Source organism: Trichomycterus rosablanca, chromosome 21 (genome assembly GCF_030014385.1).
Source record: "Trichomycterus rosablanca isolate fTriRos1 chromosome 21, fTriRos1.hap1, whole genome shotgun sequence".
In the NCBI taxonomy this organism is placed as follows: domain Eukaryota; kingdom Metazoa; phylum Chordata; class Actinopteri; order Siluriformes; family Trichomycteridae; genus Trichomycterus; species Trichomycterus rosablanca.
Window position 1 is genome coordinate 9,573,398 of NC_086008.1, and position 16,718 is coordinate 9,590,115.

The window sequence follows — 16,718 nt, forward strand, 5'->3', positions numbered from 1 at the left end:
TAGACAGGCTACCAATCCATCAGTGGGGATCAGTCACTCATTTACCTAAACATATAGTAAATATGGAAAAGTTAAACCAACTACTAGCATGTTTAGGAATAATAAGCCCAGTAAATAAATAAATAATAATAATAATAAAAAAAAAACATTAAAGTAAATAAATAAAGAAATACATTTAAAAATGAATAAAACTATCTCAGGGATAAAAATAAAAGAAACCAACATACATAAATCAATTATTAAACTAATAATTAACACACCTTAATAAAATGTTTTATTTTTGAATAATTGTTTTTTCTTATTTTTCATTTTCATTATAGTTTCAGAATTAATGTTTATTTTAGTTGATCTGGTCCTTTGTATCATGTTCCGTTGTGTTAATCTTATTAAAGAAACATATACAAAGCTTAAATATATGCTATAAACAATATAAATAAATATAAAAATAAATATTTATATAATCTGTAATAAATTATAATTTTTTTTTTTTACTTCAAAACAGGCTGCCATGCTGGCACTTAGTTTAGATGTGTATGTGAAAGTCTACATGTTGGCAGTTAGCAACAAAGTCCAAGATAAGAATTCAACATTTGATAAAGGCTCAAATATTAATGTGTTGCCTATAAACAGCCTATAGAAATATTTAATGATTAGGATGATTAACCTAGTCCTAGAGTCTACCCTTCTATATTGTATTAACCAGATAATAGGTTTTAGTTTTTTTTTTGCAGCCAGGGACCTATTAGATATAAAAACAAGGCATGATTTCTTAAAGTTACATTTAAAGAAAATACAGGAGTGTGACAAGGAGTAATGTGGCATATGCAATAGTTCAGCACATTTATTATTTGGGTGGGTGTGCTCACTTATTTACACTTAAACACTTAACAAAACATGGAATTTGATCTGAAGAGTCCTAACTTTTGTATACGAATTAACTGGTTAATATTTATTGACTACAATTTCACTTGAGTGACCATTAAGTTGACTGTAATAAAAAGACAAACACAGTGTCTATTGAGTACAAACTGTTGTGAGTTCCCATTCTCCATTAAGAGATCATCAGAAATTATAAATAATAACCAAAGTGGACACCAATATTCTGTCTCCCAAAACATGCCATTAGGGAAACTGTAAAAAGTGAGTGACTTAGAAGATAAGAATTTTGAAACATGGAAAGAACATGCCAAACTTACAAACAATGACTAGAAGGTCGAATTGTCCAGATATGATTGAACCATTTGATAATGTCTAGAAGTAGTTTAATCAGACAAGTGAGAAAATACGTTGAAACATTATAAAACAGTTCGTACAAAGGTGCACATGGCAATATACAGCAATATAAATGAAACTTCTAAGGAAATATATACAGACATTGTTATTATTCAGCATAAATGAACTCTAATATTATTAATTACATTTAAAATGCAAATGGGTATAATGTTTATTTACACTAATTACAAAATTATATAAAGGTTAAAAACAAATAACTTAAAACCCTATTCAGTCATACTGTTGTGCTGTGTAACAATTAATTCCCTAAGTAATCATGTGCATTCTTCAAACAGAGGATACAGACACATCTCTGAGAAAAATATTTATAATGAACATTATTTTGCCTGCTGAGTCGATTCCAATCTGTTGGACAGGGCTGTTAATACTTTATCAAATTTCTCATATCGTTCCTCCCTGCTCTCCTCCACTCCCCGGTTTCCCCACAGGAGACGCATCTGAAACTCAGTGAGGAAAACTTCTAGTGTGTCTGGCTGCTCCTGGAAACCTGCAGATAACAGACTGAACTTTACTGCCACATTCAGTTAATTTATGATCGAGAATGTTTCCTGATAATAGAACAGATAAATAATTTTTAGATATCAGGACAGACCAGTTGCAGTTACCTATAATAAATAGATCTTAGATATGTGCATAAAAATTGTGAATCTTCACAATACACTTGAAGCACATAAAGCACTGTACAACAATGCCTTGTTACATCTCTATTCATACTGTATTTTATGTATTTTGTACTTTGTATAGTTATATGTAAGGAATGCAAAGCTCTTATAATGTAGTGATATACACACAAGGTTGTAAAAATGAGAGCCAATTCTTCAAAACATTTCTACCTCCAGACTGAATATATTGTTATATGACCCTGCATGACTTATCATGGATACACTGCAATATAAGAATTGATTTCGGACTGTAATTAAATGTCTTTCCTGGATGCACAGTAAGAAATTATTGCACATTTGCCAGCTAGACAGATCTAGGAATCCTGCATGGCTGTGATCTAAATATCATTAATGCATGTGCCAAACAAATAAAACATGAACAAGCACAATTTCTGGGAATAAAAACCCTCTGGGAATAAATGTGAATTGTACATTTGTCAGAACTTTGTAGTCCCAGTTCTAGACTTTCTAATGCATCCTGCTGCATGCTTTTAACATTCCTTACCCTGCAGTTTTCTTTTCGCATTAGAACTGAAAATCTCCCCATTGCATGCAATGGTTCGTGCAGCATCTAAATGACACAACACAGAATCCATTCCAGAATCCAGACTCTCCCAGGACTCTGAGCCTTCAAGAATTACCGCAGTTCTCTCAAGCAGGAGTAAAGCAGGAACCACATGGGGGACGGTCGTCTCTGATGGATCACAGAGTTCTTCACATAAAATAAATAAAGACAAGGTGAGTGAGAAAAACGCTACTGTTATTTATATGTAAAATAAAAAAAATCTTTTAAATGCATGTTAGAGGTACACGTCACCTTTTCCATTATTTATCTTCTTTAGAAAAGGGCGCAACGTTTTCTCATACAGAACTGCGCCTTCTGTGTATTTCTGCCGTAGAACTGCCCATGTCTCGTCCAATCGGGCAACCTAGAGAGGGTAAATAAGCAATAGCGTAAGAATGTTCAACAATGCACAATACTCTATATTTACTAAAGAACTTTTACTGTGCACCTAGGCAATTACCAATGACATAAAGTTCAGTACTTGTTGTTTTTTTGTAATAAATGTGCCAAAAGTTTAAAGCTATGACCATTTCACTCCAATGATTGATATTTTGAGATAAAATAAACATAAGGCAATGTTTACAAAAATATTTCTCATGTATTTTCTATAATTTTTTAAAGACTACAGTGTATGGGTGTCTGCTGCAAACATGCAGATGGGAGTGTCAAAATTTGGCATAAAGGTATAATCCTATGGATCCAACTTCCCTTCAACAGTACAGACTGTTAGTGCTGGTGTTATGGTGTGAGAAATGTTAGCTTGACACACATTGGAGTCTGAATACCATTTAAGCATTGTTTAAGTGCCGAAGTCTGTTTGATTATTGTGGCTGACCATTGCCATCTTTTATAACACAATTACCCTATTTTACAACAACTACATAACTATAATGCACCATGTCACAAGCTCAAGGTGCCTCAAACTGGTATAATAAACATTAGAATGAATTCAGTGTACTTTAATAGCTGCCACAGTTAGCAGATCTGAATGTAACAGGGCACTTCATAATTCATCATCATCATTTATTTATTGTCTGTTTTCTGCCATTTATTTACTGCCTTATTCTATTAAGAGTCGCCAGTCCATAACAGTGCAAACACACACACACACACACACACACACTCATACCTAGGGGAAATTTAGTATCTTCATTTAACCTGACTTTGGACTGTGGGAAGAAACTGGAGCACCTGGAGGAAACCCATGCAACTCAGGGAGAACATGTAAACTCCACACAGAAAGGACCCAGTCCAATATACAGATACACATGTACAGTACAATGAAATGTTTTTTTCCTGCATATACCAGGGTCTTTGGATGTTGGGGTCAGAGTGCTGGTTTAGCCATTGTATGGTGCCTCTGGAGCAGAAAGGGTTAAGGGCCTTGCTCAAGGACCCAACAGTGGCTACATGGAGTCAGGGTTTGAACCCACAATCTTTCAATTAATAGCCCAAAGCTTTATTCACTAGGCTACCACTCTCCCTATCATTATATCAACAGTACAGCAAAGGCCCTTCATAATATATTAATTTGAATATACAAATGTTTTTCCTCAGTACATAAAACTATGTTAATTATATTTTCTGGTAATTTTCCATCCACTACAGTTACTGTAAACATAAATAAGGTTATAATATAATAAGGTATATAATAACATTATTCTGCATACTATCTCATCTGTACCTGTGGCAGTTCCAGAACTCTCATAACTGCAGAAAAGCCAAACATGTTTCCCATGTTATCCTTTAGCTCAGAAGCTAATGAAATAGTTCTGTGTAATAGGCTGGCTCTGTCCTCCACACTTCCTGTGCAACCCAGCAGCACGACTGCTAGCATGATGGACATTGTGTGGAACCTATAAAAAGGAGTGAAGTATGATTATTCAGTTATAAATAGAATTGTTTCTGAATACTTAAAAGGCCCCAAAAAGATTCACTTTAGTTAAATAGCCTACTATACAAGCTCTAAGTCAGTAATTGTGCAATAGGAAAACCTTTAAAACTCGGCCATATGATACTCGCCTTTGGTTTATTCTCCCTACATCAATATACACTTTCTTCTGGTATTAAACTAAAAGGCAATGCCAATTTCATCACCAACAAGGTCCAAAGGCAAGTATTGCAAGTATACAACCAATTACAATTCATTTCACACTGGTGTTTTGGGCTAATTTCTTATTTTCTGGATCCTTCTTTTTCAATCTCTGGAGGGATTTGTGGGTTTCATTACAATCTTTATCTTTAATACATTTTTATGCCCGATTCCATTTTGCACCACACTGGGGCGTCTTATAACTGCATGATCTAGATTCTAGAGTTTATTGCACATTTTGATAATCAGGAAAATAAACTACATGGAGAAACCTGTGATCAGTACCTTTCCAGCAGGTCCTGGCGGAGATGGTGGCCATGTGGAAGTGTGAGCAGCTCCATTCCTGAATTCACTGTCATCCCTCCTGCTCTGCAACTGGGTAAATCCAGTAAATGAGCCACCTAGAGATTAATAATGGGTTTAATAATCTTACATTAAATAATATTAAAGCAAACATTAAAGTAAACATTTTAAAGTAAAATACTTTAAAGTAAAATACTTTAAATTATTATATGCATTCATTATTTAAAATCGTATCATAAAATTTGATCATCAAGTTATTACAATAGGTGGTTTGGTGGGTAGCACTTTCGCCTCACAGCAAGAAAGCCCTGGGTTTGATCCCCATGTGGGGAGGTCCAGGTCCTTTCTTTGTAGAGTTTGCATGTTCTCCCTGTGTCTGTGTGGGTTTCCCCTGGGAGATCTGGTTTCCTCCCACAGCCCAAAAACATGCAGTCAGGTTAATTGGAGACACTGAATTGCCATATAGGTGAATGGGTGTGTGTATGAGTGTGTGTATATGCCCTGCGATGGATTGGCACCCTGTCTATGGTGTTACTGTGTGCCTTGCGCCTATTGAAAAGCTGGGATAGGCTTCAGCACCCCCCGCGACTTGGATAAGCGGTTAAGAAAGTGAGTGAGTTATTACAATAAACAAATACATTTAAGATTATTTAAAATAACCAAGAGTATCATTGTATTTATTAACCAGTAAAACACTCTTTCAACAGCAATAATGTACCTTATATAAGATATTCTATATAATAATAATACTTAATTTGAGTTGTGGGTTTTTTGGAAAGATGCTGGGTAAAAAAAACACAGCAGTTCAGACTGTTAATTTAGGGTGTATAAAGTTTTACAATGCTATTTAACTGTGACACGGCCTACTAATCTCTCATTACTGATAATAAATGACTACAGCTGAAGACTTTTCTGTGCCAATATATTAAGTAGTCAGTTTGTCTGCACCCATTTAAAAACAACATAAAGTCAGTCAAATGTAATCTAAGAACCACCCACAAACAAGTGTGCCATGATTAGAAGTTGCTAAAACATCAGTGACTGTCATCAGTCAAGCAAGCTTTATATCTGCATAGGCATAAAACAGGGGTGAGCAAACCTTTTGGCTCAAGGGCCACACTGGGTTTAAGAATTTGACAGACAAGTAGCAGATTGAGGAGGGGGTGAACTAATATAAATTACATGTAAAACTCATTATCTATGAAGTAAAGGTTACCTAGCTACCTTATTCCATTTCAGTGGGAACAGTGCTGGTGATCACCATTTCTTGCCAGTTTATCGACTCTACTTTAGCAAAGGTCTGTAGTGTTTGGAGTGCGCAATCTAGTGGAATCAACTGAAACGCAGGGTATTGCAGGATAAAGGCAAAATGAATGCGGTCTTTAGGTGGCGAAGTTTGTCCATTACAGTGTAATGTTAGCTGGACTATGGCCAGTGTCACCTATGTTTTAGCAGCTTCTTATTTATGGCAGATCTTTTTAGTGGTTCTCGGATTACACTATTTTTATTTAGCACGGATACTGTTTCTTCTAACCTTGGTGAGAGACCTCTGTTCCATGTACTTTTTAATTTGTGCAGTCACACTAGCCCTGTTTAGATGGGAACCAGCTATATTTCATCAGTTAATAATAAAAAATGAGGAAGCTCTGCTACAAAATACTCAACATTACAGAACTTATCACAAATAAGTCCATAATTTTAGTGTGGTATGTATATTTTTAGCCAGTAATTTTTTAATGTTTAAGTTTCGTGTGTTATCACTGCTTTATCATGGTCAGGGACATGAGAAGTGAATACACCCTGAATAGGACATTCATTTGTTCCATTAATTTACATCTCTGTATAACTTAATGCACTCTGCAGCTTCTACATGACAGGTTCCTAATAATGTGGCCAATGAGTGAAGATGGTGAACAAATACACATTACTGTAGACAATATGATCACTCATACCATGCAGTCAACTTTGGTGATGTGCAACGCCATTGTCTTTGTATCAACATCTGCAAGCACCTCTTTTACTTTCCTCAATACTCTCCTTTCTAGCGGTTTATTTTCTGCAGACATCAGTGGTGACTGGTACATACTGGGCCTGAAACTAGACTCTGTTTCAATGACAAGTGGCATTAAGTAATCCTCATTGTCCTCATCCATAAAGACAGGCACTGTCTGCTCCTCTTGTCCGCTGAGAAAAGGCTCTGTATGAGCCAGGCTGGATGGATTGAGAACTGTTGGGGATTTTAAGTCACTGGGCTCCCAAGATGTGCTTTGACTGGCCATGGCAAACCAGATGTTATCTGTAGGCTCAAGATAGATGACATCACTATCAGAAGGTGAGGTGCACAGGTGTGTCTCGTCGAATCTTTGCAAAATGGGTGATGATGGGACCACTACAAACTTCCTGTTGCGTGAAGGACTCCTTCTACGTCTGGAGACTACGAAACAAAGAAATGACTTTAATAACAGTCAAACAGCTACAATATTTTAAAATATATGATTTGGTTTTAATGTGGTTTTGCTATTTTCTTTTGGTACTGGAAAATGCAAAGAACAATATGGATCATAGTAGCAGTAGCTATAGTGTGGCCACTTCCATAACCCCAAAAAGAAAAACATCAGACTCCAAGAAGGAGGGCATGACAGTTGGTAGTCAGGATAGTGTCCACAGCACACAGAATTAAAACCTTAATTGATATAATTGTGATGGAACCAAATGACCTGGAAAATTGCCATATTAATGAATGTTCTACTCACCACATTTAAAGCAGCGATTCCCAACCTTTTTTGCACCACGAAACGGTTTCATATACGATATAATTTCACATATTCATAAGCCAATGATAGGCAAATTATTTATGATTGTTACAAGCATTCAGTTGGCTTCCAAAGGAGGACAAATACATGTCCATCCAGGCATTGTACCGATCAAAAGACGGTCTATCCGGCTTAAAACTGGATGTATGGACACCCTAAGTAGCAATGGGGGACCCTTTTAATTAATAAAAAAAGCATAAAGAGCAACTGATGGGCTACAATCAGTAACTGTATACTGACAGACTTTATCTGTATTGTAGGTGTAGCTTCTAAAGTAATCAATAAATTGACATACAAGATAAACATACCTAATAGAATGCCCAGTGAGTGTTTATTACTGTCCTACATGACATCACTTACATGTGTTCAGTGTGGTTGGTGATGATGACGCCACAACTCGCTGTTCCAGATTTTCTACAAAGCTCTTGGCTGCCTCCCTGTGGCACAAGAACAAAATATAATTTAAACCATGCCAGCATGCCTGACTTTTTCAGATTGGAAAAGTAAAATCAAACTATTTGCTGCTATTTGTGCAATGATTAACTGTATGATTAAAGTTTGTCTCACCTCTGAGGGTTTATAAGTTCAATCGCCAGAGCCTCTGTCACTTCCAGACTATCTCCTCTTTTCATGCTTCCTTTCTTATGCACAGGTGAGTGTAGCGGCGTCCCCTCCTGACTACTCTGTCCAAACATTGTCTCCAGATACCGTACTGGTAGTGTTCTGTTGACTGGGGAGTGCACGAGTGCACCGCTTCTTTCGGTCAGCGGCGTCCGACTGCCCACATAGAAATGAACCAAGGCCGGAATGGAGTCAAATGCCTCTCCTTCCAGAACATACTGTGTTTGTGAATATGAGTCACTGGATTTAAGCAGCACTTTGCTAACTAGGAAGTGAAGAGCCTTCTGATTCCAGCGACAGGTCAGGACGTAGTCTCCCAAACTGGTGAAAGAATCACGGATCAGGAAATCCCCATCCTGGAGCACAAGAGACTCTGAAACCTGTGGTGTGGAAAATAAGTTACATAAAAAATTGCTTGATTATGATCAGATTTTACCACTACGGCAGAGCTCATTTCTCCATTTATTGACAACAATGTGCTTTAATGAGCAAATGCAAGGATTTTAGGCCTTTTACAGTTGACAGTGCATATTATTATTAAAAGAATCTGACAATATCTCTGTGTAGATGGTTTATTAAAATAATTGACCTAGTATTTAATTTAAATACTTGACTGATTACCCAGCACTTTTCACCATTATTATTAACACCAACTAATTGAAATTGTTTTTGTATAAAACTATATTAATGACAAAGTTGGGATGGTTGGAAGTATATTAATAAACTGAAAGGAACAGTACCAATACACTATATTTAAGGTTTTAATACTCTAAATTAATTTTAGTTGTATTAATTCCATTATTATCCAGACTTAATCACCCGTAACGACAAAGTGGAAACTTTTTTTATTAATTACTAATCAATAACCAAAGTCTCTTATTCACAAAAATATTTAGCCTCTTTGCAGACCCTTGTGGCATTTCAAATTGCTAAGACATGTCTATAACTCAACTGAAATCCAGCTGTTGCAGTTTGAAAATAGTTGGAAAAGGCACACAGCTGAATCTGTAAGTGCCCACAATTTACACTGCAATCTCAGCATAAAAACTGAGCCTTAAAGCCATTAAATCCAATTTTGGACAGACACAGATCTAAGCATGAGTAATAAACAATATCTAATGCTTTGAATGTTCCCAGGGCCACAGTGACCTATATAATTTGGGTAATTTAGTGTACATTGATGGGCAGAAATAGCAGTTATTTCCATTAAAAATCAAATACACAACACAGAGAAAATAGGTGTAGCATGTTGTGTCTCAATGAAAAAGTAAATAGATTTGTTACAATCAAGGCATCAGTTCCTGAATGGTGCCAGTGAGTGGACATTCAAGTTTTAAGAATTGAAGTGTACACTAGGTATAAGATTCTGTGGTAACTATGCTTTCTTTAGTGGAAATAAACTGCACACAGACAAGCACACAGATTGTTGTAAGAGCACCAACAAAACAAATGCCCTCAATGTTAATCATACCTCTCCTACTGTATTACTATTCATTCTGGCATAAAATGTGTGTAAATTTTTATAAATGTAAAGGTTTTCTGACCTCCCAGGGTATACGTCCATGGTACCAGCCATAGCTTTGTATGTTGTGGCTGCTGAGTTTCAATTCCTCCTCCAGCTCTTTCCTCAGTTTCTCAGATGGCGTGTCCAACAGGCACGTCTCTTTTGAAAACTTCCAAAAAAGAGAAAAGTAAGAATCCTGACTTGAAATCATTTCTTAATAGAAACCAACAGGTCTGTGCTTATTTCTGCTCTCAAGAACAAGACTAGCATTCTAACAGGTCTGCAACTTTAAGTCTACGGTGCCAGCCTGTTGTTATGGGGACATCATTGTGTTACAGTACCTAACTAGCTAATATATCACAGAAGCAGTAGGTTATCCTCGACATCGTTACATGGACTCTGCGAGGACAACAGGAGAGGAATGTAAGGAAGCCAAGTACTCGTAAAGGTATGTGGGTATTTATAAGTGTTTATTCACAACTGTAAACTTGTGAGAATTTAGACTGTGGGAACGTGTCCTAATGGCTGATTTACTGTTATATGGTAAGACTGTAATGGTGAGAAAAATCATGGTCAGAAGTGTTCTTTACATGACCAAAGCCAGTACCCATTTTTTCAGTTACAATAAAATAAGAGCATTGACAGTGAATGCTTGTCTATAGAGACTGACTACAGGCATTCTAAACACACTGGCAGTGGTCCAAGACCCCTTTTGTGTCACGCATCTTAATTCAATTAGGGCTTCACTGAGAGTCCTCAGATTCCTCTCTGTGTCTGACACAGCATGAAAGAATTTCAGTACAACAAGCACTACAGAAAACAACAATATGCAGCTAGAAGCACATCCAGAGCCTGAGACTATTTTTATTAGAAATAAAAACATGCTCACCATCACATATTCGCCTCTGTTTTCCATGGAATTCTAATCACTAATGAAGGAAAAGTGAAAGTTTAAGTTACATAGAGTCAAAGTTATGCAACATAACTATTAAATCACAAAACATGATTCTAAAGGTTGCAGTGCACTGACAAAAATGCACATTTTTCTGGCTTGAGAATGTAATGTGTGTGTCTGTGCCAGGTGGCCGCAGGACAGGAAATCGTCCGAGGAACGAGCTGTTCTGCTCTTTCCCATGACCGCTTGGATGATTCTCTGTGCATCAGGGGAGGGCATTATGCAACACTTAACATTTTTAGTCTCAGCCAGTGTTATGACACAGACACATGTGACTACACCCAATAACAGCCATGATCTTTCCCAAACACAGCCCACACACATTTCTGTTACTACAATTGTACTAAAATTTCCATTGACTTGTGGATTACTGCATGTAAATACAAAGCCTTGAAAAAGTTTAGTTAATGTGCATTATATACTGTATAAACTTTATGGCCAAAAGTATTTGGACACTTGACCATGAGCTTGTTGGACATCCTATTTCAAAAAAAAAAAATAGAGGTTTCAAAATAGACTGAACTCTGTGTGATCTTTTCATATAACAACATCCAGTTTTCTAATAAGGCATGTCTACAGGAAGCAGTATGTCTGTAGGAACTTGTGCTCATTCAGGCAAAAAAAACAAAACATTTGAATGGCTGGGCACTGATTGGTCAAGAAAGCCTACACTGATGTTCAGGTTTATTCCAAAGCTGTTTAGTGAGGTTGAGGTCTGGGCTCTGTGCAGGCCACTGGAGTTTCTTTAAACCAAGCTTTTATTCATGTCTTTCTAGACCTTGCTTTGTGCACAGTGGTGATCTGTTCATGCCAGGACAGGAAAGGTCCTTAAACTGTTAAAGTTAAAAGCATATGCTTTCCTTTATATAAATGACTTATTAGATCTGTCCACAATTGTTGTGGCTGAAATACACGACTTCATAAATTAGAAGGGGTGTCCCAATACTTTTGTCCATAGAAAGAAAATAAAGCCTTTAAAAGTATTCAAACTAAAAAAGTTAAATGCCACTTAACAAGGCATCAGCCATAGAGCTATAGAAAATTCTCTTCTACAGTAGAACACTGTCGCCTCACAGCAAGAAGGTCCTGGGTTCGATCCCCAGGTGGGGCGGACCGGGTCCTTTCTGTGTGGAGTTTGCATGTTCTTCCCGTGTCTAAAATCCTAATAAACAAACAAACATTTACAGTAGAAACTGACAATCTGGTCATTGATGGGGAAATGTTGATTTGTTTTGGGTGGCCCTGATTTTAACACTATTGAATATATTAAAATATCTGAACAGCACTTTCCAGCTAACCTGGGAGAATTGGCAGGGGCTAAAATTGCTTTATTACATTGTGACTACTGGCAGTAATTTTGCTCAGACAAGTACCAAAATAGGGTGGTGAATACTTGTTATAAACACTTATATAGGCACTTTAGAGCAATGCCTAATCTTAACCTTAACTTCAGTATGCAAATCCTTTGGCTGTATAAGTTTTTTGTTGATGACTCCACAGGTCTAAACTGACACAAGCCTGCAATTAGGCAAATATTGTGTCCAACACAAAAGATTAATACACGTGCATACGAACATTTGCCCACCTAATACCTTTATAAAACACTGGCTAAATAGTTTAGGCATTACAACATTTCTTTTATGGACTTTTAAAACCAAATAAAGACAAACAGGAATGCATATGGGTTTTGGCCATAGCTGGAAATGCTCAACACGCTTGTTAAACCTCTCATAAACAGAGGTGCTTAAAAATGAAAATGATGTGCCTAAAAATAAGCTTCAAAATGAAATCATGTTTCAATCATCTCATAAGCTTGGAGGCTAGTTAGGTTCACCTCACCTGATATAGGCCCTCAGAGGGTAAAGATGATCTGTAATAGAGCTTTCTCCATCACAGTAAGCAAGAGTAGGAGACTGACAGTACTACTGCTGTAAATAATCTTTGTCAGTAAATTAAAGTCCTTATTCCATTACACCATGTTTGTAAACATTTTCACCATGGTTTACATATCTGCAAAAAGGAGCAAGTTTAACATTCCAAAAGCAACTGCAGATGACCTCCCATCAAAATACACTGCACCTTCTAAGTCCAATTGTATTAAGAAGTATCACTGTGGGGGAATTTCAGCCATTTAAAATCACATACTGCTACTTTTTTTAGGCATTAACTGCTGGTTTCAGGTCTTACCACAGCAGCTCTATAGGGTTCAAGTCAGGACTATAACTCGGCCACTCCAAAACGCCTGCCGCATAACCAATTACACCTCAGCGTCTGCTTGGTGACAAATCACTTTTCACTGGCTTAAAGAATTTTCTAATAACATTCCTCCTTTAAAACAGCAGGTAGTCCAGGTCCTGATGCAGCAATGTAATGGTGATTCCCATGATTACAATACTACTTCAATAATGTTTGATCATAACTGTTATGACCTTACTATAAAATGCAAAAGTGACAAAAGGTTCCAGACTGGTCTGTAAACAAAACATTATGCCAAAGGATTTGAGGATCATCCGGTTACTTTTACCAAATGTCAGATGAGCACTAATGTTTCCTTGCTAACCTAAAACAAACTCTATTTAAGTGTAGCCTCTTTCGTATGTTGGAGTCATAAACACTGATGTACTTGATGACAATTGAACAAATATGTCTTTCACTACCAGATTCAATGCAGCTTCTATTATCAAGAATAATAGAGGAATAAAAAGGCTCTTTTTATATTGGCAATGGGAGGTCAAAGTGGAAAACACAATGAAACAAAGTTGTGAAAACAATGTGAGTCATTAGACAGAAAAACAGCATCTGAAAAACACAAAGCCAGACTGAGTTGTTTACGTGTTATAGACATGCAGCCAAGAGATCTTCATTCAACCATAATTTTCACTGCCTTAAAAAGGAAACAAGGCAGACTCCTCTGCTAAATAACTAGTATAGTATTATGGTACTGTTGCGGTGGGGAAAACACTTTGTAACCAAGGACGGATTAAGGATAGTCTGGGCCCCTGGGCAAAGAGTCTAACCCTAACACAAGAATCTATTTTATATAAGTTTCTTTCTACTCTTCTTTCTTGCAAAGTCATCCACTAATTCATCAAAATTAAGCTGTCTGACCAAATCTGATTCAATGGCCAGAAGTGACAGTGAGTTCAGGCGGTTTTGGCGCATCCTAATCCTGAGTTCATTCTTAATACGAGCCAGTTTGGAGAATGAACGCTCCCCTTCACAATTTGTGATGGGCACAGTCAAAAAAAGTCTAAGTGCTATGTAGACATTTGGAAAGGTTGACTGTAAATTCAAATTTATCATGGTTTTGAGCATTTTACTAGGACATTTTTCTTTTTCTGTTATGAATGATTTGTATTGTATCAATTCATCTGCCAGGCTCATGTTCAGATCTGAAGGATATGCTGCAGCGAGTGAGTTAGCCTTTAAAGTGAGCTCACTGTTGGACATATTGTCAGGCATGAAAAGAACATCAAATAGCTCAGTTAAGTGTGTGTATGCATTCAAACTGCTTGAAATTGCTAAATTAATTTGTGTCTCTGCGCTTAAGAGAAATTGAACATAATAATTTTGACACAATACAAATTCAGAAACATTAAGTAAGGGCCTGAATCGCATATTTGCAACAAAACGTCTGTTATGAAATATGGTAGCTTGCCTGGCAATTTGTAGGTCCCTAGAAAGTCAAGGAGCCATGGTAAACGACTTCTATGGAAGTCAAGGGCCCCATAGCAGGGGCCCTCGTGATCAAGGGCCCTCTAATTGTATGCCCTGCTCTTCTCTAGGGCCCCCTGGTAGGGGCTCTCATAACCAGGGCCCTCTAAAAATATGCCCCCCTCTTTCCTAGGACCCTAATAGCCAGAAGTCGAAGTTAGAGCAGTGCCACAACGCCTCATCCATTTTCATAAGGGGCCCAAAAGGATGGCTAGGGCCCAAAAGCATGGCTAGGGCCCCCAAAAGCATGGCTAGGGCCCAAAAGCATGGCTAGGGGCCCCAAAAGCATGGCTAGGGCCCCCAAGAGGCCCTGGGGTCAAAGTCCCTAATAGTCAGAGGATCCTTAAAATGGAGGGCCCTCGGAAATAAAAATATATTGTATCATAAATGTTGATAGGCATCGCAAAATGTTTTGGGCCAGGGCTTCCCCGGGGCCCCCTGACCTCAAGAGCCCCTGGGCGCTGGCCCCACTGGCCCGGTCAGTAATCCAGCCATGTTTGTAACCACTCCAGCTTTATTCTGAAAAGATTCTTTCACTAAACTTTAACTGCAGAGATTTTTCTAAATATTTTATATAATCATCTTTACCAAGATTAACATTTATTTTGAAGCTGACTGTGTGTTAATTATGATCACTGTAATCAAGGTACTTTAAACTAGGGTTTATTTTGTACCAGTATCATTACAATCGCTCATCACATCCCACACACGAGGGATGTACAGTAATTACATTGTGGACTACATTCAGCTCCTATACACATGGGATGTAACACTGTACATACTCTAAACTTATAGCTATAAATATATGCCTGTTTTCTAAGCATTGTGTAATTCAATGCTACAGAAATGCCTCACTACATGTGGGTTGCCACAATGCCAAAAGTTTTCAAAAACAAGATTAACTATTACACAAGATCCTGAATAATCTCTTCCTCCCAGTCTGCCAGTCTACATTACTCACTACAAACATCACCTAGTTCATGCTTCATCTAAATACATGGTAAAACAACTTTACATTAATGTTTGTTTATAGTAATTATAGATTATTATAGACTACTTTAGAATAACAGATTACAGCATTACGTACATTCAGGATCTTACCTTATAAAACGAAATAAAAAAGCCGATCATTTAGATCAAGTGTGAGAAAACATGATATAAACCAGCAGCAGCAGCTCCTCGTCATGACAGTTTTGACACTTGATGCGCTGCGTCTCTAAACCCTGCCATTGTGGGCGGAGTTAACTCACAGTCAAGCTACGCGATTGGCTGCATCTAAAACCCCATCCTACCGTATTAAATAGTCCACCAAAATAGTACCCGTGATACAGTCAACTCAACTGGCTTACATTACATGGCCAAAAGTGTGTGGACACCCAAACATCACATCCACACTATTTGGCCATAAAATTATGCCATTTTAAATACATATTGCTAATTTTTCAGGCATGAAATGCTCGTTTTAGGTCTCACGACAACACCTCTATTGGGTTCAAGTCAAAACTATAGCCAGGCCACTCCAAAATGGAGTGGACACCAAAACATCACATCCACACTATTCAAATGACTTGACATTAAATAAATGACACGCTTCCCATTTTTTGAGGCATCAGTTTGGGGACCACTGTTTCCAGTTTCAACATGACTCAATCCCTGTACTCAAACCAAAGTCTATTAAGATATGGATTGGTGTGGAGAAACTTCAGTGGCCTGCATAGAGTTTTTTTTATTAGGATTTTAACGTCATGTTTTACACACTTTGGTTACATTAATGACAGAAACGGTAGTTATTCATTACACAAGATTCATCAGTTAAGAAGTTTAACCTCAAACACAGTCATGGACAATTATGTATCTCCAATTCACCTCACTTGTATGTCTTTGGACTGTGGGAGGAAACCGGAGCTCCCGGAGGAAACCCACACAGACACAGGGAAAACATGCACACTCCACACAGAAAGAACCCAGACTGCCCCACCTGAGGACGAACCCAGGACATTCTTGCTTTGAGGCGACAGTGCTACCCACTGAGCCACCGTGCTGCCCCTATTACATAAATAACAGAAAATAAATGCTATGCTTCTGACTTGGGGATTACTTTTTCCAGTTTCAACATGACTCCATCACTCACTCACTCACTCACTCACTCACTGTCTCATTTTCTTAACCACTTATCCAATGGGCACAAGGCACACA

The 16,718-nt window shown here is 37.5% G+C and overlaps 1 protein-coding gene across 4 annotated transcripts; it reads right to left on the bottom strand.

The window, feature by feature from the left end:
* Positions 1 to 1,311: 1,311 nt before the first annotated feature.
* On the bottom strand, positions 1,312 to 15,675 carry sh2d3cb (SH2 domain containing 3Cb). 4 transcript variants are annotated; one of them, XM_063017595.1, is made up of 11 exons: positions 15,624 to 15,675; positions 10,743 to 10,782; positions 9,894 to 10,022; positions 8,296 to 8,729; positions 8,089 to 8,165; positions 6,868 to 7,349; positions 4,898 to 5,013; positions 4,205 to 4,376; positions 2,773 to 2,884; positions 2,461 to 2,667; positions 1,312 to 1,780 (listed from the first exon to the last, which is right to left on the bottom strand). In XM_063017595.1, the coding sequence occupies exons 2-11, from the start codon at positions 10,767 to 10,769 to the stop codon at positions 1,611 to 1,613; spliced, it is 1,926 nt and encodes a 641-aa protein (XP_062873665.1). In that variant the 5' UTR covers positions 10,770 to 10,782; positions 15,624 to 15,675; the 3' UTR covers positions 1,312 to 1,610. The 4 variants fall into 4 exon arrangements, with proteins under 4 accessions (XP_062873665.1, XP_062873666.1, XP_062873664.1 ...); XM_063017596.1 differs by lacking the exon at positions 15,624 to 15,675 and adding an exon at positions 11,823 to 11,883; XM_063017594.1 differs by lacking the exon at positions 15,624 to 15,675 and having other exon boundaries at positions 10,743 to 11,154.
* Between the last annotated feature and the right edge of the window lie 1,043 nt (positions 15,676 to 16,718).

Bases quoted from the DNA above. Each gene is read 5' to 3' on its own strand.
- sh2d3cb (XM_063017595.1), bottom strand. From the start codon at position 10,769: ATGGAAAACAGAGGCGAATATGTGATG. The intron at 10,023-10,742 runs GTGAGCATGTTT...CTTTTTTGGAAG, and splicing joins ACAGAGGCGAATATGTGATG to TTTTCAAAAGAGACGTGCCT. The intron at 2,885-4,204 runs GTACAGATGAGA...TACCCTCTCTAG, and splicing joins GAGTTCTGGAACTGCCACAG to GTTGCCCGATTGGACGAGAC.